Source organism: Leptonychotes weddellii, chromosome 6, assembly GCF_054177405.1.
Source record: "Leptonychotes weddellii isolate Sample4059 chromosome 6, ASM5417740v2, whole genome shotgun sequence".
Classification (NCBI taxonomy): domain Eukaryota; kingdom Metazoa; phylum Chordata; class Mammalia; order Carnivora; family Phocidae; genus Leptonychotes; species Leptonychotes weddellii.
In genome coordinates, this window is record NC_138374.1 from 128220340 (window position 1) to 128242418 (window position 22079).

Sequence of the window (22079 nt, forward strand, 5' to 3'; positions counted from 1 at the left end):
GATATTGGCAAATAGTGGAAAAAGTTAATCTGGGAGCTTTGTCAATCGAGCAACAAAGCAATGGGTGGCAAATGCCCAAGGGATGAGGATGGAGAGCCAGTTTGGAAAGACTAAGGGACACTTAAACTGGGTCCTTCACTTATGAGTGGCAGTATACAAAGGTTGTCTGAAATTGGGGGTCTGAAAACCCGTATTCAAATTCAGAGAAATTATGAAATCTGTGATTCATTCTTCAATTACTGTTAATTGAGTAACTCCCATATTCTAGGCACTGTAGCAGGCCCTGGGATAGAGCCCTGTAAAGACCGCTCACAGGGCCTCCCTGATAATCATTATTACAAGAACTCTGAAGGCAAAGTGCAATAAAGCACCAGGGCAGGTAACAGGGGGCTTAAGTTTTACAGGACAGACAGGGAAGAAATTTCCAAAACTGTTCTTTTATCTGACAAAAAAAAGTACAGCTAAAATGGTTATAAATATAGATTCCTCTTTATTATATGGATCTTGCTGAACTACCAAAATATTGACAATTGATCTGGGGCTAATGGAAATAGGAAGAAAACTACCACTGATTGAAGGTAAAGTTGTTCATAATGATGAAATGTAGGAGGGACGCTGGTGTTAATATAATAAAGCTCGGATAATATTACAGAATGTATATCCAATACAAGTCACCCGGTCAGGAAGGCAGCTTTATTATGGTTTTAAAGTGCCCAACCTACTTGTGGAACCAGTTGAAGCTGTTTATATAAAAGCTTATTGGAGAAAGACCAAAATACTAAGAGAGAAAGCAATTACCTGTGGATTGGAGAAAAGATCTAGCTACTGCAATTCATTACTTTAAAAAAAATTAAATCTGGGTGCTTATGTCTGGTAAAAGAGAAAAATAACCAACACAGGACATAAAATGTTATTTGTATTATGGGGACCTCTGGTTTTGAACTGTCTAGACACTGAAAGTGCTTATCAAAATGTAAACTTCATGTGGGTGGGGATTTTTGTCTATTTTGTCTACTGCTCTTTCTGAAGAGCTAAGAATAGTGCCAGGCATTAGCAGGGCTCAATATTTTTAAATGAATGAAGGAAGGAAAAGCAAAGTAACAAATGGTGTCAGCATTTATGTAGGAAAGGAAGAAAATCATCAAAATGTATATCATATAGCATTTAACACAGAAAAAACAATTTGAAGTGATCAAATAAATTAAATTTATAACAAGAAATTATAAAACTGATATTTTTGGGACACCTGGGTGGCTCAGTTGGTTAAGCAACTGCCTTCGGCTCAGGTCATGATCCTGGAGTCCCGGGATCGAGTCCCACATCGGGCTCCCTGCTCAGCAGGGAGTCTGCTTCTCCCTCTGACCCTCCCCCCTCTCATGCTCTCTCTCATTCTCTCTCTCAAAAAAAAAAAAATTAAAAAAAAAACTGATATTTTTATGCTAATGAAATAAGTACAAAAATATAAGAGGACAGTTCACTCAGTATGTTGTCCATGAAATCAGATAATCAAATTACAAAGTTGTTTAAAAGGGTGTTGAATTACATTATGTTCAATTTGTAGATGCAAATGCTAAGGCAAAGAACCCGACTCTTACTTTAGGGTGGTTTCCATAAGACTTTCAAAGGATTGTTTTGCTTCCCATGAGACATTACAAAACTATAGTTTGGAAGGTACAATGATGTAGGTGTATCCACACCTATGTGAGTCCATACGTAACCAATGTCCTTTTATTTGAACATGATACTATTAGCGCTGATTTTTATCTGCATTTTTTCAACGTTGCCAAAGACCAGTGTGTAACTCACCACCAGTAATCACTTCCACGTGTCTTGTCCTTTGTTTTGCTGTCCCAATTTGCACTGCCAGGTAATGCTGTAATGCTCAGTCTGCTGAAAGGCTTTTGCTTAGGAGGAAGAGCCACCCGATTCCTGATGACTCCTCCTGGGGCTGATCGGCCAGTTCTATTGCCTTTGGCATCCTGTCATTGTATCATTCCACTTTGAATTTTTTCACCTACTTTTGAAGTGCTTTCTCCTGACCAAGTGAGTCCTTGCTGTCACTACACCTTGGCTTATGCAGATACTCATTTAAAAGACTGTTTTATTGAAATAGCAGTGATCAGGAACTCCTATGTATGGATAAAAATGAATGATTACAGTAAAATCACAGGGTAATAAAATTAGCAGTACTATATTAAGCTATTACTCTACAGAAGACAGAACAGAGTCACTTTGTTACCCAGTCAACAGCATTTATTGGGAAGATATTTTATATACTGTAAGGACTCTTATCTACGCCGATAGCCCCTAGGTGCAAACTTTAGTGATTCTCCTATACTATATTTCAATTCCTATATGATGCTTCTTAGAATTCAAAAGAATGTGGAAATGCAGGAAAATGTACAGCATGGAACAAGTCAATAAAAGTCACTTAGGAAATCGGGTGTCTTCTAATTGCCATGCACTGTGCTGGGCCATGGGCTAAGAGAGTTAAGTAAAATATATTCCTAAGTCACGGGAATAAAAGGCACAACTTAGGGAATATGGTCAATGATACAGTAAAGCACTGCATGGTGACAGATGGTAGCTACACTTGTGGTGAGCAGAGCATAGTGTATAGAGAAGTTGACTCACTATGCTGTACGCCTAAAACTAATGTAACATTGTGTGTCAACGAGACTCAAATAAAAATTTTTTAAAAAGACCTATTCCTTTCCTTGACCTAGCTCACAGTTGGGTGGGGGACCAGCCAGGTACACGGTGCTAGGGGAGAAACAGCAGGAGAATGTTCAGGGTTTGGAGGTTGTGCCAAGTGATTAATTAACTCTGTAGGTGTGGGGAGGGGCAGGGATGTCATGGAAGCCTTCCAAGAGAAGGTTCTTAAAGGCCAACTCTGAATCCATCAGGCAGAAAAGAGGGGAGGACATTCCCGGAAGAGAGAAGAGAGGACACAGAGGTGCAGAGAAGTCAAGCAATATGGCGTGTTCCGGGAATTCCAAAAGTGCGCTGTTGCCCATCTCAAGTGCTTGGGGCAATGGAAAGAGGTTAAATATGGCGTAGACAGAGATGACGTTTGTGAGGTGTGGAGTGGCCCAACCTCAAACCCCCCGTGAGCTGACTGGGGCTGACATGGACAGCTATGAAGGCAAGCATAATGTGTATAATCATAGGACCCTTCAGTCCTTCTATGACCATATATACAATGTAAAAGGCAGCAGCTTTATACAGTTTTTAAGATAAAATACATCTTTTCTCTTGAGGTCCATTTCCATTTCAGTGATTCTACATTTTACGTTTTGGCTGTTGACATGCAATACAAATTTACCTTGTGAACCACAGGAGAACAATCAGGACCTTTTATTTATTTATTTGTTTGTTTGTTTGTTTATTTATTGAAAAGAACTGATTGTTCTTTTACTGATGGACATTAACCACATATCTCTTTAGCTGGGACAACTCTTTGTTACCTTACAGAACTGCCCTTTTTGTAGTTCTCTGTGGGTTAAAGGAAAGATTGTAGATAGCCTTGTATCCTACTGAAACAAAGTGTGTTCTCAATAGTAAATAGCTGTTGACTGGCCAAGTCTATCAGATATTAGATATATTTAGAGCACATGATATAAAAAATGTATAGTTTTATGAGTTTATTATGAACTCTGCTAAATCTGTCACATTCGATAAATTCTTTGTTTACAAATGACTGCAGTCTGTTAACGCTCATTTGTACGAATTCACCATATTTTTCATTTAGCTCTGTAAAAAGAATATGAACTGCTAGTGACGATTAGGGAAGAATATTCCCTTTGAACAGTATAGTGCTTGGCATGTGGTAGAGTGCTACTTATTATAATGTTTGTTGAGTCAAAGAGGGAATTATTAATAGCTTCTAATCAAGGTTTTTGATTCTTCAGCAACTAAATAGAGAAGTGTTGTCCAAAAGAGAGATGATTTAAGTCACATATGTAATATGTTTTATATTTTTTTAGTCTTGACATTTGTAAAAGTAAAAAGAAACAGTTGAAATTAATTTTGATATATTTTGTTTAACCCAACATGTCAAAATGTTAGCATTTCAATATGTAATCAATATAATATTTATTAAAGAGATATCTTACACTCTTTTTTCCCTAAGTCTTTAAAAATCTGGTGTACATTTTATACTTACAACACATCTCAATTCAGGTGACAAATTTTCATCAGAAATACTTGAGCTACCTTTAGATTTCAGAATATTTAGTTGAATATTTAGCCTGGGTGGCTCAGGCAATTAAGCATCTGCCTCTTGGTTTCGGCTGGGGTAGTGATCTCAGGGTTGTGAGATTGAGATGGAGCCCTGCATGGGGCTCGGTGCTTAGCACGGATTTGGCTTGAAGATTTTCTCCCTCTGCCTCTCCCCACTCTCATACATGCATTCTCTCCCTTTCTCTCCCTCTTTCTAAAATAAATAAAATCTTAAAAAAAAAAGAATATTTAGTTGAAAGGGTAGGTTCGTGTATCCAAGTCTTTTTGTAACAATTTAAAATTCCCCACTCACTGAATCAATTATCAGTTTTTAAATTATTTAAAGTTAATTAAAAATGAAATCAAATAATAAATTCAGTTCCCTAGTCACATTAGTGACATGTCAAGAGCTCAATAGCCACAAGTAGCTGGTATCTACTGTATAGAATTGTGTAGTTCTAGAAAACTGCACTCTGGAGGGCTGCTGATGGACAATGCTTTTGTAGCATATTTCAGTGGAGGTTTAGAATTTTGTAGATCTTTGTTTTTCTTTTGTTTTCTCAGTACTTCGAATTTTTTTCTGAAACCTTTATTACCCTAATACCTGAAGTTAGAAACCTCTGAATCAAACATGCCGCATTTGGTTAATAATCCTAAAGAAAATTAGTCAAAGCCTTAAAGTACTCCTTTTGTCATTTCTTCATCATCACAGGTACAAGGAGCTATACATAGTGACACAAGAAAATTTTGCTCATGAGCATTCTCATTATTAAGGGCTATAGCTAAGTAAATTGTGATCCGTTCACAGTACTGCCTCTTGCCAGGTTAAGGGAAGAATTCATATGGATGCGCACACTCAATGACTTTTTTCTAACCTATGCCAAGTGAATTCTCATTATATACCAAGCCTAAAATTATAGGCATGAATAAGGATTATTTGAATGCCATTTTGGGGGGATGACATTGTTTCTTGTCTATTTTGGTAGCCAGCATTATGGACTTGAGCTCTCCACCCAATAAGACTCCCTTTGAATGTAGCGCCACTGTTATAAAACTTTCCCTACGGATTGATTTTAAAAATAAGTATCCCTTCCTATTACTACATGTTTTCAGCAAGTTTCAATATACGAGCCCAGTGTAGCAAACACAGCTAAGGGATTTGCCCATGACTTTTAACATACACTTTAAAGCCTTGCAAGCCACGATGCCAGAAATCCTGGGCTCTCCTTTGAGCTCTAATTACCATTACACCTTACAGGTATAAAGAATCTTATGGAGGTGGACCTGTGGGTATCGTAACTGGTGAACAATTGAACAGTACCACGTATTCCAGTTATCTTCTTCTGCACACTGTCAACCCAGTGCATCTGTGATCTTGAGTAAGTCAGGTGCATGGACTTTAACAGGGAAATACGTGTCTGTCTGGGTTAATACAAGGATAAAGACAGAATACTATGTGAATGGGCACCAAAAAAAAAAAAAAAATCCAAGCTACCAGTTGAAGGAATGATTCATACATATGCCAATGGAGTTGAGCACTGTTTTACAGATACTTGCTTATTCCCACACTGACATGGGGACTATTGTAACACAGGGTACTCCAGTGGCTGCAGCAGTCAGTGGTGCTCCTGACACGGCATCAGCAGCCCCGATAGGCAGCAGTGGCTCTAAGTTGATCAGAAGAGTACAGGCTTCTGCCCTGGCAACTTCAATCCATCTTGGTGATTCAGGGTCTCCGCAGAGGGACTGTGAGAGCTTGGCATTCCCAGTTGTGCACCATAATTCAGGATGCAGCCTTGCAGTTCTAAAGCCTGCATTTTATTTGAATAGTGGTGATGAACACCAAAGGGATCTTGTGATTTTTATTTGCCTTGTGAAATTGAGACGTGTTTACAAGATAAACTGCTAAAGAAATAAATACCTAGATGGTGTTATAGAAGTGAATATTTACCGGATGAGAAGTTTTTTTTCCTCAGAGTATCTTTGTATTTGCTATTTTAGGTCTTTCGGAACATGTTTTAAGGGTCAAGTGTTAAAATTTCAGAAACAACCTTTAATGAGTCAGGATAAAAACCATCTGGTGCAGGGATTCTTCAAATGGATGAACTTCAGGAGAGAGGAGGAATTTCCCATCGTCTTAAGATTCCCATTGGAGGCTTATGAAAGTAGCTCGAAAATTGGATCTACCTCCTTCCATCTATTGCTCCTTTTATCTTCCTGTCCACCAATGAAAGGAAGTGAAAAAGAACTGGAAATTCTTTTTGGAATATTGGAAAGAATAGAGAGATAAGGTTTTTGTCCTAGAGGCGGAGTGTGCAAAATGTAAGCTCCCAGATAAGACAGAAAGAAGTAGCATTGCTTTTTAAAGGGCTAATGGGCCCTGAACAGTGCATTGTACAGGGATGTCTAAAGGATATATAAGTGGCAGGTGGGTGGGCGGGTGAGGAAGCCACCTGGAGGAGATAGGACCGGGCCAGAATCAAAGACAGCCACTCCACCCTCCCTGAACAAGCTCGCCCAAGTGACACTTCCTTGTGTCCCAGGAAGTGACGATCAGTCAGTGTAGACGTTGGGACTCCGGCCTCACCCGCTCCGGCAGTGCTGCGGTGGGCCCGCACGACCTCTTCTGCCGCCCCATTCCCAAGGAGGCGGCGCCTGGCGGGCACGTCGGCGAGCTGCCCCGCCCGAGCCCTCTGCACCTCGCCGAGGCTGCTGGCGCTTCCAGGGGTTTTGTGCCGTTTGCCCAACTATTAGGGTGACCCTGAACCCCACGGCTCCCTGGAGAAGGGGACTGAGAGGGGGCTCGGGGGGAGGACAGGAATTGAGAAAGCTTGGACACGGGGGCGGGGGAGCAGAATTTAAGCCTGGGAAAAGTCCCGAGGTAGGAGACGGGCGGCGGAGGATCGCACCATTCTTTCCGATGAAACGGACAAAAGGGGGCCAGTTAATTGCACCAGCGCCCTCTCACCTCGCCCGGCAAAACCCAAACACGAATACAAATAAAAGCCACCAGAGGCTCTCAGACGACCGTACTCCGCGGGTGGGGCGAGAAACAAAAATAAACAGCGGGGCCGGCGGGCGAGAGCGCGCGCGAAGAGGGGGAGGAGCGGCCCCGCATCCCTAATGAGGGAATGAATGGAGAGGGCCCCTCGGCTGGCGCCCGCCCACCCGGCGGCCGCCGCCAAGTGCCTCTGGGCGCTGCGTGCCGCGCCCGCCGCTCCGCGCGCTGCCGGCTCGGGCCGCTCCTCCGGCTGAGGCGCGGCGGCGGCGGCGGCGGCGGCGAGCGCGCCGAGCAGCCGGGACGGGCGCGCCGGGAGCCGGGGCGCCGCCGCCGCTGGGCCCCGGGCGCGTGGCTGCAGCTCGGCCGGGCGGCGCCGCACACCTGAGGCGGGGCGCGGGGCGCGGCGCGGGCGGCGCTGTCAGGGCCGCGGCTCCCGCGCCCGAGCCGCGCTCGCCGGGACGAGCCGGGCAGTGATTTGCGGGGCGAGCTCACCTTCAGCCATGGCCCGGGGAGCCTAGCGGGGCCCGGCCGCCGCCCCCCGGCTCCCCTTCCCCGCCTCCCCCCCTCCCCTCGGCGCCGCATCCCGCCGGCCTCGCCGCCCGGCCCGCGCCGGGCAACCGCCCTCGCCCGGAGCCCGCCCTCGCTCCTGCCCGCGTCCCCCGCCGGCGCCGCCGCGGGAAGCGGCTCCCCCTCCCCTTCCTCCGCGTCCTCCTCCCCCTCGCCCCGCCGGGGCCGCTTGTTGCACCGCCCCGCGGCCTGCGGGAGCCGCTCGGCCCGGCCCCGCGCCCGCACCCCCTTCCGCTCGCCCCCGGGCCCGCACCCCAGCCCGGCCGGCAGGACCCCGGCCCGACCCCGCCGCCCGCACAAAATGTCGGCCCGGACGCCATTGCCGACGGTGAACGAGCGGGACACGGAGAACGTGAGTAATCCGAGCCTCCCCGGGGAGCGGCGGGGGCGAGACCCTGAGCCGACCCCCGCTTCACCCTCCGCCGGGCCGCCGCCCCCCTCCCCCCCTCGGTCCCCCGAGCGGCCGCCGCGGCACCGTCTCCACCTGGAGCCGGCGTGCCCCTCGCCCGCCGCTCAGCCCCCTTTTTCATTCCAACCCCATTTCGCTGTTTTCCCCTGCAGGGCGAGGGCGGAGGCTGTACGGGGAGCCCTGTCCTCGGGGTGGTCCTCCCGGAGAGGATGGGCGGATGGAGGGCAGGGAGGCAGCGGCGAGGGCAGAGTGGGCATCCCGGATTGCTGTATTTGTCCCTCGGCATGCTGTATCCCCACCCGAGGGTTCGCTCTACGGTCGCGGGCGAGCCAGCTGACTACCTCTTCCCCCCTCGCTCTTCTGGCCCTTTCAGCCCTCTGCACCCCCACCCCCCTGCATTGCCCCATGACTTTGCTTTTTGTAACATCGTGTCCCATTTTGGGTCGTGGGCACCGCAGGGGGAAGGTCGCAATGGAAGGGGCAGAGTGGTAGTAGAGATGGATGTGTGTGTTTGTGTAGATGAGTTCCTGCTGCCGAGATACTCTTTGGGAGGGATGAGTAGAAGAATTTCCCGGACAGCCTCTGTGGCCCTGGGGTTACAGCAAAACGTTTAAAAGCCGGAGGAAGGCAGCGGCTTTTTATTCTCTTCCCCAAGTCAGTGGTGGTAATTCAGGGCAGGTTTTACTTTAAATATCTCTCCTCCTTCTTGGAGTGTCACACGGTGCATTTCTTTGAAGGAAGGATTTTCTGTGTCTTTGATCAAATTGCCCTCAGGAGTTTTTATCTGGATGCAGATGTCCCTGGTGTTTAAACTCTTGAAAATCAAAAGGACCGGATCAGTTCTATTCCCACCTTCTGAAAAAGTACAGTTGTGTGTGTGTGTGTGTGAGTTTCTTTGTGGAAAAGGTTTTTTTTTTTTTCCTCGTTTTTGTGTGTGTGTGTGTGTGTTTTTTAAAACCTTCATGACTTGTAAATAGGGCCTTGGTTTTTTAAGGGGTTTGGAGGGTACCAAGTTTAGTCGGCTGTCCAGATCTCTGGTTGTCGATTTAACTCAGACTCCAGTCTTGGAGTACCATGCCGTCATAAGGTTGGTAAAATAAAATATGAGTGCTTTGGCGTTCTTAGACAAAAGGTATGAGGGAGAAGATAGGAGCTCACCTCTGAAGTGTTGGCGGCTGGTATAAACAGATTATTTAATCTTGGGAGAGTAGGGGAACACAGAAACTTAATATAATTACATGAAGGGAGAAGAAATTCTAGTAAGGGACTATTGTTAGAAAAAGCTGGGAAGGTATTTCAGAGTGTGCTTTTGTCCTCCCTAGTATTGTGCATTGAAAATGGTAAACACAGTGTGAGGCTGTAGCAGAAATTATAATAACTTCATTTTGCATCGTGAGTGTTGTTTAAAAATATCTATATAATTGATGCATAATTTTGATTGGGAGATTGAAGGAAGGTCAGGGGAAAAGATGAAAAATTTGGTTAAAGTTGATCTTAAAGTCAAGTTTTGAAACAGAATGTTTCTAACAGGAACTCTAAAAAGATTCCTGTCATTAGCGTGTCATTTCAGTGAATGAAAAGTAAGAGGGACGATGACCTCTGTTTTTATTAACAAAGCACTGTGTGTTAACCTAGGAAGGGTGGAAAAATACATTGTTTTTATTTTCTTTTGGTGTTTGGATAGTATAGCTCTTTCCATACTTGCATGAAAAAGGTACTTTTTAAGGATATGAGAGCATTATAGGAATATGCATCAAGGAATAGTACAAAATGCAGCATCACATGTAAGACCCCCCCCCCCAAACCCAATGGATTTTTAAGCTAAGCAATATCGTGTGATAAATTTTTTTGTACCTTCTGAAAATAATTATGTTGTATAAACTCACTTGCTCTGATTCTGAACATGTTATTTCAAAGTCACTTTTATGGTCTTGTCCCCTGTCCTTGTGTTGTACCTGACTGTATCTCCACGTATCTGACTTTATCCAATTCTAATTTTCTCCTAATTGCCTAATATCTCCCAATTTGTCGAAAATATCTATTACAGTATGGCTGTTAACTAATCAGTAAATGTGCACTCAGCTTTGCTTTTGAGCTGGTCGGGATACGGAAGTATTATTTAAGATAAGGCCTCTCCCCTCAAGGAGCTTACGGGAAAAGTAAATATAATCCCAAACAAATAGTGTACAGAAGAAAACTGTGTATATAGGGCTAACTTGGTTTGTAAGTGCTATAGGCATTTATCAAAGGTACCACCAGAGATGGCTATTAAATCATTGTTGGTGTCTGTCTTTATTCTCTGGTTAGTAGTAAATATCATAATCCATTCTTACTTACCTCTCATCAGTGAAATAAAGAACAAGCCTGCTTGTTAGCTAATATATTAATGCCAGTATGGCAATCAAAACGTACATTTGTTTGTAGTCGTTTTCAGTTAAGGTGACGTATTTTTGAAAATAGTTGGGAAAATTTATATTCATATGACCATAAAGACTTCAAGTCCTTTGGAATATTAAGGGCATAACTAAAAACATTCTACCACTGCTAGAAATGTTTTAATTTAAACAGATATGGCAATTTTAAAAACCATCTTTGTATTTTATTGTCATTTGCAGTTAATATGAAATTTTGTTTAGTCATATGTGAATATATTTGGACTTTGTATTTTTGGGAATATGTAATACCTAGCCCATATATGCCGCTAATATATGTTGAGGATAAATTAAGAAATTCAAAAGAGGAATGTTAACAGCACCGATCTCTTATTACTACTATGGTATGTAGTAGAGTGAGAAAGAATTGCTTTTTTTTTTTTCCCCCAGAACATTCTGTGTGCACTTTTTCAGATGAAGGATTTGTGCATTGATAGGCCTGAATTGGCTAAATACCACAAAACAACCAATGATGAACTTCTAACACAGTAAACACTTCATAGTGAAGTAGAGAAAGTAGAAAAGGGGCCCCTGGGCAGCTCAGTCTGTTAAGCGTCTGCCTTTGGCTCAGGTCATGACCCAAGGATCCTGGGATCAAGCCCCACACCGGGCTTCCTGCTCAGCAGGGAGCCTACTCCCCCTGCTTGTGCTCTCTCATGCACTCTTTCTCTGTCAAATAAATTAATAAGATCTTTAAAAAAAAAAAAAAGGAAAAGAAAAAGTAGAAAAGATATGTTACAGATCATAGAATTAATTTACGCAAAATGCGTTTGATTTTAGGTTGTAAAGAGTCTGGAAAAAGAATGGGCATTTGAAATATTTTTTTTTCTTCTCAAATTATACTTGGATAGTTCCAGCATGAATGTAGATAATATATTAACAGTACTCTTAGATGCTTTTAAATGAAGCAAGATAAATTGTTTTTCTGTGTTTTAGGAAAGCTCTGATTATGCCGATTTTTATGGATCCAAAATGCCCAGACTAGCTTTTTGTGGTGAATTTTAATTAGTATGAAGAAAATTGATTTGACTCTTTGGGATGTTTTGAATCTTTTAATAATAAAACTCGAAGGTGATTCTTTTGATAGATCTGAAACTCACTGTGATGACCATCGCAAGTGCTTAGTGTATCTACAGTGGCCATCAGTAGTTTGTCCTGTGGGAATCATTGCTAATGATGTGAAAAGGCAGGAAGAGAAGCAAGCCTTTGCCACTACCCTTGGGTTGCTCAGTACCCTGTGCATGCCTCACAGGTCACCATACTTACCACACCGCATTCTAATCACTGACTTACTTTGTCCCCTTTATTCTGTATCCCCAGCACCCAGCACAGTGACTGGTAGTCAGTCATATGGAAGACATCAGTGCTGGAACATTCCCCTTTTGAATTTTTTCATTTATCATCAAAGTATCTTAGTGACACTGGGGAAGGTAAGTATTGCACACTGCAAACGGAGGCAGAAGCCTTCAGAAAGTTATGTGACCTGCCCAAGGTATAATCTCTGACACCTTCCACTGTTGCTGTACTCGTGTTATTGCTTCTTAGAGGTGCTATTTTGTTTTGTTTTGTTTTGGTCTTAGAAATTTTAAAAGAATAAATGAAATGATATAAAATGCATCATTAGAGTAAGAACAGGGTATGCTGTGCTTATCTATATTTTGAACCTTTGCTCTTTTCTGTGTCTGGAGTGCCCTGCTCTTTCCCCCCTATCCCCAACTCATAAATCCTTAATGGGATGGCTCATCTTTCTAAGAAAAATTCTGAATTGGTTACAGAAAGGATTGCTGTCTGCTGTAGCTGAATGTCTGTCTCTGTATAATCCACACTACTGGTCTCCAAAGTGGGTGTGCAGGACAATCCATTGTGAGAAAAACATCTCTACCTTCTATTCCTGTCTGGCCAAAATGCTATTATGAACTCTTCTTCTTCTTCTTCTTCTTCTTTTAAGCCCAGGTTGTTTAAAATCAGCCACATGGGGAGGGGGAGTTAAGATGGCGGAGGAGTAGGGGGACTCTAAGCTTGCCTCCTTCCTTGAATAAAACTAGAAGCAGCCAGTGGTTTTTAAATTATTATTTTTTAACCATTTCTTCTTTCTTCTCAGACTTTCCTTTGGGGGTCATTTTCCCATTGCCCAATGAACACCTTTGAAGTTCTTTTAGTAAAGGATTGTTAATCATAAAACTTTTCTTTTTTAAATCTGAAATATATTTTGCCCTTATTATTCAGTGATAGTTTTGCTCAGTCTCCAATTCAAAATCAACAGCTATTTTCATTCATTGCTCCAAAGATAGTATCCCGTGGTCTGGGCTGATTTCCATTGTTTCTGTTCAGAAGTCATCTGCCATTAAGTTGGTGATCTTTTCAGGATGCCTGGGTGGCTCAGTTGGTTAAGCCTCTGCCTTTGGATCAGGTCATGATCCCAGGGTCCTGGATCAAGTCCCACAGCGAACTCCTGGCTCATCGGGGAGCCTGCTTCTCCCTCTGCCTGCCGCTTCCCCTGCTTGTGCTCTCTCTCTGACAAATAAATAAACCTTTAAAAAAAAGTAGGTGATCTTTTCCATCTGTCTCTTTAAGATTCTCTGTTTTTCTTTAAGTGTGGGACTTTCACTATAGTGTTTTTAGGTATGGATTTCTTTTTTTTTTTTTAATCTTTTTTAAGAAAGAGCGGGGAGGAGGGCAGAGGGAGGGAGAGAGAGGATCTTACGCAGGCTCCACACCCAGCGTGGAGCCAGTGTGAGGCTCCATGCAGGGCTTGATCTCACAACCTTGAGATCATGACCTGAGCTGAAATCACGAGTTGGATGCTTAACCAACTGAGCCACACAGGTGCCCCGGGTATGGATTTCTTTTTTTCCATTTTGCTTCCTATGTCTCTGATTTCCTATCTTTCATTAGTTCTAGATACTTATCAACTATCTTTTTGAAAATTGCCTTGTTTCTGCTCCCTTTAGAGGTTCATCTGGGGACTCTGATTTGATTATGTTAGACCATAGCTCCTCCATGTGCCTTAACTTCTCATTCATTTTTTCCACAAGTTCTTTGCCTCTGTACTACAGGCTCCATGATTTGTTTGGATTTATCATCTGTGGATTTATATCTTTCATCAGTTCTACAATCAGTTAGTCTCTCTTTAAATATTAATTTACCTCTGTTCTCTCTAGTGTTTCCAGTGCCCTGATTAGATATGTTAAAATTTCTCATTCTATCCCACATATGTTTTAGACTCTCATTTCTTCTCCTATTTCATTGTTTCTCTGTACTACAGTGTAGAGTGTAATCTGCAGTACAGTTATGGTATGTAATGTTTAGATTTAGCTTTCAGTTGGCTAAATCTCTTTAGCTGTATTTAAATCACTGTTAATCTCTCTGTTAAGTTTGGGTTAAATTGTGCTAAAAAACATGTAACATGAAATCTGCTTTTTTAACAAACTTCTAAGTGCACAACTTTCTGCACAGTGTTGTATAGCAAATCTATAGAACTTTTTCATCTTGCATGACTGAAACTTTATACCGTTGAATAGCAACTCCCCATGTTCCTCTTTCTCCAGTTCCTGCAAACCAAAATTCTACTCTCGGCTTTTATAAGTTTGACAACGTTACATATCTCATTTAATCATGCAGTATCAGTCTTTCTGTGATGGGCTAATTTCACTTAGTGTAATGTCCTCGAGGTTCCACCCATAATAAAGCATGACGGAATTCCCTTCTTTTTCATGTAGGAAAAATACTCCATTGAATGTATATAATACATTTTTTATCCATTCATCCATTGATGGACATTTGAGATGTTCTCATAACCTGGCAGTTGTGAATAATGCTGCAATGAACATGGGATTGCAAATCTCTCTTTGAGGTCCTGGTTTCAGTTCTTTTGAATAAGTATCTGGAAGTGGATTGCCAGATTATATGTTAGTTCTATTTTTAATTTTTTGAGGAACCTCTGTATTGCTTTCCATAATGGCTACACCATTTTACATTCAAACCAGCAGTGCACAAGCGTTCCAATCTCTCCACATCCTTGCCAACATTTATTATTGTCTGTTTTGTTTTTTGATAATGGCCATCCTAACAGGTGTGAAGTGATAATCTCATTGTGGTCTTGATTTGCATTTCTTGATGATTAGTGATTTTGAGCATCTTTTCATATACCTATTGACCATTTATATGTTTTCTTTGGAGAAATGTCTATTCAAGTCCTTCATCCATTAAAAATCAGGATTGTAAGAATTCCTTACATATTTTGGATATTAACCCCTTTTTAGATATATGGTATGTAAATATTTTCTTCTGTTCTGTGGGTTGCCTTTCCACTGTGAGGATTGTTGCCTTTGCTGTGCAGAAGCTTTTTAGTTGATGTAGTCCCACCTCTCTATTTTTTGCCTTGAATTGCCTGTGTTTTTCTGGTTATATTCAGGAAGTCATTGTCAAGATCAATGTAATGAAGCTTTCCCCCATGTTTTCTTTTAGGAATTTTACAATTTCAGGTGTTACATTTAAGTTTTTAATGCATTTTGAGTTAGTTTTTGTGTATGATATAAGATAAAGGTCCGATTTCATTCTTCTGCATGTGAAGATCTGGTTTTCCCAGCACTATTTATTGAAAAGACTGTCATTTCCCGTTTGTATATTCTTGGTACTCTTATCAAAGATCATTTTACTGTATATACAAAGATGTATTTGTAGGCTCTCAATTCTATTCCATTAGTCTATATGCCTGTCTTTACACCAGTGCCATACTGTTTTGATTATTAGAACATTGTAATGTGCTTTGAAGTCATAAGTGTGAGGCCTTCATCTTTGTTCTTCTTTCTCAAGGTTGTTTTGGTTATTCAGGGTGTTTGTGGTTCCATGTGAGTTTTAGGGTTGTTTTTTCTGTTTCTGTAAAAAAAATGGCAAGGAGCACCTGGGTGGCTCAGTCGGTTAAGCCGCTGCCTTCAGCTCAGGTCATGATCCCGGGGTCCTGGGATCGAGCCCCACATCCGGCTCCCTGCCCAGCGGGGAGCCTGCTTCTCCCTCTCCCTCTGCCTGCCTCTCTGCCTACTTGTTGTCTCTCTGTCAAATAAATGAATAAAATCTTAAAAAAAAAAAAAAATGGCATTGGGGTTTTGATAGGGATTGTGTTGATCTGTAGATCTCTTTGGGTAGTATGGACATTTTATCAATATTACATCTTCCAAACCATAAACACAGGATGTCTTTCCATTTATATGTGTCTTCTTTAATTTATTTTAGCAATGTTTTGTAGTTTTCAGTGTACAAGTCTTTTGTTTCATTGGTTAAATGTATTCCTAAATGTTTTATTCTTTTTTTTTTTTTAAAGATTTTATTTATTTATTTGAGAGAGAGAGAGAATGAGAGACAGAGAGCATGAGAGGGAGGAGGGTCAGAGGGAGAAGCAGACTCCCTGCCGAGCAGGGAGCCTGATGCGGGACTCGATCCCGGGACTCCAGGATCATGACCTGAGCCGAAGGCAGTCACTTAACCAACTGAGCCACCCAGGCGCCCTATTTTATTCTTTTTTGATGCTATTGTACATGAGGTTGTTTTCTTAGTTTTCTTTTCACATCATTTGTTGTTAGTGTATAGAAACACAACTGATTTTTGTTTGTTGATTTTTAGCCTGCAACTTTATTGAATTCATTTATAGTTCTAACAGTTGTTTGGGTTTTTTTGGTGGAAGTCATAGGGTTTTCTACATATAAGATCATGTCATTTGCAGACAGAGGTACTTTTACTTCTTCCTTTCCAGAGTGTATGGCTTTTATTTATTTTTCTTGCCTAATTGCTCTGGCTAAGATCTTCAGTGCTACATTGAATATAAATGGCAAGGGGGGCATCCTTGCCTTGTTCTTGATCACAGAGGATAAACTTTCAGTTTTTACCATTGAGTATGATGTTAGCTGTGGACTTTTCATATATGGTATTGATTATGTCGAGGTAATTTCCTTCTATTCATAGTTTGTTGAGAGTTTTTTTTGTTTTGTTTTTAAAGATTTTATTTATTTGATAAGAGAGGGAGAGAGAGAGAATGTGCGCACGCACACAAGCAGGGGGAGCAGCAGAGGGAGAGAGAGAAGCAGGCTCTCCACTGAGCAGGGAGCCCAACACAGGGCTCAATCCCAGGATCCTGGGATCTTGACCTGAGCCAAAGGCAGATGCTTAACGGATCGAGCCACCCATGTGCCCCTATTGAGAGTTTTGTATGATGAAAAGGTATCGATGCCTTGTCTGCATCAATAGAGATGATCATGTGATTTTCATCATTTGTTCTGTTAATGTGGTGTATTACGTTGATTACCTATGTTGAACCATCCTTGTATCCTAGGGATAGTTCCCACTTGGTCATCATGTTTGATCCTTTTAATGTGCTGTTAAATTTGGTTTGCTAAGACTTCATTTAGGATTTTTGCCTATATATTCATAGTCTTTTTCTGGTTTTGGTATTAGAGTAATGCTGGCCTCATACAATGACTTTCCCCCTCCAATTTTTGGAAAAGTTTTGGAAGGATTGGTGTTTATTCTTCTTAATATTTTTTAAAGATTTTATTTATTTGAGAGAGAGAGAGAGACAGAGAGCACAAACAGGGGGAGCTGCAGAGGGAGAGGGAAAAGCAGGATCCCTGCTGAGCAGGGAGCCCAACATGGGGCTCAATCCCAGGACCCTGTTATCATGACCTGAGCCAAAGGCAGACACTTAATTGACTGAGCCACCCAGGTGCCCCTATTTTTCTTTAAATGTTTGGTAGAATTTACCCAAAACCATCTGGTCCTGGGCTTTTCTTTGTTGGAAAGTTTTTGATTACTGATTCAATCCCCTTACTACATCTGTTCAGATTTTCTTTTTCTTCACTGTTCAGTCTTGGGAGGTTGTATGTTCATGGGAATTTCCCCATTTCTTCTAGGTGCCAAGATGCCAATTTGTTGACATATAATTACTTAAGGTAGTCTCTTACTATCCTTTCTAGTTCTGTGGCATCAGTTGTAATGTTTCCTCTTTCATTTTTTATTTTAATTTTGTTCTTCTCTCTTTTTTAGTCTAGCTAGAGATTTTTTTCATTTGTTGTTTTTTTTCAAAAAACCAACTCTTCATTGACTTTTTTCTTTTTTTTTTTTTTAAAGATTTTTTATTTATTTATTTGACAGAGAGAGACATAGCGAGAGTAGGAACACAAGCCGGGGGAGTGGGAGAGGGAGAAGCAGGCTTCCCGCGGAGCAGGGAGCCCCATGTGGGACTCGATCCCAGGACCCTGGGATCATGACCTGAGCCGAAGGCAGACGCTTAACAACTGAGCCACCCAGGCGCCCTGACTTTTTTCTATTTTTTTTTTATCTCTACTTCATTTATTACTACTATAATTTTACAGTTTCCTTTTGTTAATTTTAGGCTTAAGTTTTTCTTTTTTCTGGTTCCTTGGGGTGGATTTTGAGAGTGCTCTTTTTTTTTTTAATGTTTTTACTACTATGAACTTCCCACTTAGTCCTGCTTTTGCTGCATCCTGTAAGTTTTTATATATTCTTTTCTTTCTTTCTTCCCCCTCCCCCAGTTGTGTGTGTGAGTGTGTGTTTTATTGATGCTGATGCTCAGGCCTTAGCTGTGTGCTACCGCAGGGGGTATAGCCACTCCTTCCACTGCTGCCTCTTGGTCTTCAGGTTTTCGTCTTCCTTGTTCAGCCAGAAGTGCATGGCATATGTCTTCTTGGTCACAGATCCAGGGGCTTGTACTTCTTACCCTAGTAGAATTTCCGAGGTTCTCTTTCTGAGTCGGGTTGATGATGGTGAGAACGTGGGCAGTGGATTTGCGGACTACTCGGATCTTGGACAGCTTGGAAGCCATGCTGCCTGTCGCTTTGGCGATGCACAGGTGGGACAGCTCCCCCTTCAGGTCTTCCAGCTGTTTAAGCAGCTCCTCCTCCTTGATGCTGCAAATGTCTGGAGCCTTAATTTGGGCCATGTCTGCACAATCTGCTGCTGATGATGATGGAAAGAGGACTGTATATTGTTTTCATTTGTCTCAAGATATTTTCTAATTTCTGTTTTGATTTCTTCCTGACCCAGTGGTTATTTGAGAATATGTTGCTTAATTTTCACATATTTTCCAGTTTTCTTCTGTTACTGATTTCTAGTTGCATACCGTTAGTTTGGATAAGATACTCGGTATGATCTCAGCATTATTAAATTTGTAAGATTTTGTGACCTAACATGTGCCCCATCCTGAAGAATATCTGTATACATTTGATAAAAATGTGTTCTGTTGCTGTTCGGTGAAATGTTCTAAATATGTCTGTGAGGAACATTTAGTCTATAGCATTGTTCAAGTCTTCGGTTTTCTTCTTGATATCTGTCTGGACATTCTACCCATTATTGAAAATGGGGTGGTGAAATTTTCTATTGTTACTGTGTTGCTGTCTGTTTCTCCCTTCATTTCTATCATTCTTTGCTTCATACATTTTACGTGCTGTGATTTGGGTCTTTAAATATTTTCAAATGTTATATCTTCCTGGCCAGTTGACCTTTTTATCATTATATAATGTTCCTATTTGTTTTCTCTCGGGCTTATAGTTCTTTTGTGTTTCTTAACATCTCTTGCTGTCTTCCTATGTGTTTTGTTGATTTTTTTTTTTATAGTGACATGCTTTGATTTCTTTTTAATTTTTTTTGTGTATCTTCTCTAGGTATGAAACATTTTACAATTATAACAAACCTGTTTTAAGCTGATAGCAGCTTAACTTCAATCTCATACAAAAATTCTGCTTTTACTTCTTCCTTCCTCACGCTCTATATTGTTGTTATCACAAATTACATTTTTTTGTGTTGTATATCCATTAACATTTTATAGTTACAGTTTTATAAATACTTGGTTTTTAAACTTATATACCAGAATTAAAATGATTTACACAGCATTGTTACATTATTATAGTATTCTGTGTTTGTATACATATATTTCCCATTACTGGTGAAGTTTATATTTTTGTATGCTTTCCTGTGGCTGTTTAGTGTCTTTTTGTTTAGCTTGAATGACTCCCTTAAGCATTTTCTTGTAAGGCAGGTCTAGTGGTGATGAACTCTCTCAGCTTTTGTTTATCTGTGAAAGCTTTTATTCATTTTTGAAAGGTAGTTTTGCTGGATATAGCATTCTTGGCAGGCAAGTACCCCCCCCTCCCCCCCACAGCAGTTCGAATATTTGCACTCTTTCCTGGTCTACAAGTTTTCTGCTGAGAAATCTGCTAATAAGTTTATGAGGGTTCCTTTGTACATGACAAGTAATTTATCTTGCTGCTTTCAAAATTCTTTGTCTTTGACCTTTGACTATTTGATTATGTGTTTGGGTACAGACTTTTTTGGGTTCATCCTGTTTTGGATTCATCCTATTTAACTTCTGTTGGGTTTCTTGAATCTGGAAATCTGGATGTCCATTTCCTTCCTCATATTTAGGAACTTTTCATTAAAAAAAAAAAACACAAAACTTTCCCTTTCTCTCCCCCCCCCCCACCCCGGGACTCCCATAATGCATATATTGATTTTTTTGATGGCTTTCTTTCTTTCTTTCTTTCTTTCGTTGTTTTGTTTTTGTTGTTCCTGTGACTGGATAGTTTCAAACAAATGTTCAGAATTGCTCATTCTTTTTCCTGCTTGATCAAGCCTGTCATTGAACCTCCCTAATGAATTACTGCATTCTTAAATTGAGCTCTAAAATTTCTGTTTGGTTGTTTTTAATATTTTTGGTTTCTTTGCTGAAATTCTCATTTTGCTCCTGTATCATTTCATGATCTCATTGAGCATCTTTATGTCAATCATTTGAATTCTTTGCCAGGTACTACATATACTTCTGTTTCTTTAGGGTTGGTTTTGGAAATTTATTGTCTTCCCTTGACTGGGCCATTCTCTCCTGTTTCTTTGTGTTCCTTATAACTCTCTGTTGGTATCCACACATAAAAAAATTGGTACCTCTCCCAGTCTTTCTAGGCTGGCTTCATACATGGAGAGATTGTCACCATTCAGTGCAGCTGGAGATTCTCAGGGCTCTCAAACCTTTTCTGTAGATGTGTCTTTTCTGGACGTGAGCATGTAGATACCTGATTAGAGGGATTTCCTGGGTTTTTTTGTTTTGTTTTGTTGTTTGTTTGTTTTTTATGAGCTGTGATCTCTTACTCCCTCTGGTGTCTGTCTCCTGTACTGTGGTTCCTCTAAAGGAGCAGCACATGTTTTGTTCTCAGCATACCCCAGGCACCTAGTGAATGCTGGTTCCCATCAGCACCCTGTGTTGAGCTGGACAGAAACTAGCAGTGTGTTGGATGCATGCTCCACTCTTCTCTTTTTCCATTGTTGAATTTTTAACTTCATGAATTTTATTTTTCATTTCTAAAAGTTCTCAGTATTTTTCCCTCAAACCAGTCTGACCTATTTTATAGCCTCTTGGTTTTTGTTTATTTTTGTGATTTCATCCTCACTTCCTTAAACATTTGACATATAGTTATATACTTCCTATATCTGGAAATTCCATTATATGAAGTCCCTGGGGCTTTAGCTTTACTGTTTGTGTCTGTTGATTCTCATCCACTGTGGCTTGTTTGTTTCTGTATTTGCTGGTCTTTGTGAATGAACTTATATTTGCCTGATTTTTATCTTGTGAAACTTGGGGGTCTAAATTGAGGACAACTTCCTCTAGAGAGGCTTTGTTTTACTCCTACTGACCTGGAACCTTTTTTAAAGGATTTATTTTTAAGTCATCTCTACTCCCCATGTGGGGCTCGAATTTACAAGCCCAAGATCAAGAGTTGCACACTTTACTGACTGAGCTAGCCAGAAGCCCCTGACCTGGGATATTCTAGTCTCCTAAAAGGGTCCTAGGTCAATGAAGGAGTTTTATGTTCTCCAACCTTGTAGTGAGTCCAAAGCTTAATATTTGGACCCCAGGGCAGTGCTGGATTTTGTAGCTGCTTTTAGCTGGAGTTTTTAAATGTTTATTTATTTTTCCCTTGGATGTTTCTCTTCAAGCCCAGCAGTACACTTTAAATATGTTTTATCTTGGAGAACCCTTCACATTATCTTGCCTACTATACTACAGAAAGACCAGAATAAACTCTTTGGAAATGGTTTTGTTTCCAAATGGAAACGTTCAGAAGTGTCCATACTTATGTGATTTTACTACCCTAAATTACATGTCATTTCTGAATTTCTCATCTGCACACTTAAAAATGTGGACAGTTTTCTAACTTGTTTATAAATCTTCTAGATCAAAAATCTTAGTAGATTTTGGAAACCATTTGTTATAGTTATTAAAATGATTAGTTTTCAAAAAGTGCTGATTGTCCTCAGGAAGGTGCCTCCTAACATGACTTTTATAAAAAATTTTTGCATAAATGGTAGATGGATTGAAATATGAATACAGTCATTGAAGTCAAGTGTCAACATAAACTGAACTTACAATCAGCCCTTCAGATCTTAGTAT

General features: G+C 41.1%; 1 protein-coding gene and 1 pseudogene across 10 annotated transcripts in view; one reads left to right on the forward strand and one right to left on the reverse strand.

The window, feature by feature from the left end:
- Positions 1 to 7970: 7970 nt before the first annotated feature.
- Positions 7971 to 22079, forward strand: part of MARK1 (microtubule affinity regulating kinase 1) — a 116443-nt gene continuing 102334 nt past the window's right edge. For 2 of the 10 annotated variants that reach the window (XM_081825190.1, XM_081825191.1), the window contains exon 1: positions 8676 to 9061. In XM_081825190.1, coding sequence (XP_081681316.1) covers positions 8987 to 9061 — 75 coding nt within the window. In that variant the 5' untranslated portion in view covers positions 8676 to 8986. Of the gene's footprint in view, positions 8142 to 8668; positions 9062 to 22079 lie in introns of those variants that run through there. The other 8 variants (XM_081825192.1, XM_081825197.1, XM_031018464.2 and 5 more) reach the window with 7 other exon arrangements.
- LOC102750489 (large ribosomal subunit protein uL29 pseudogene) lies at positions 18230 to 18581 on the reverse strand (annotated as a pseudogene).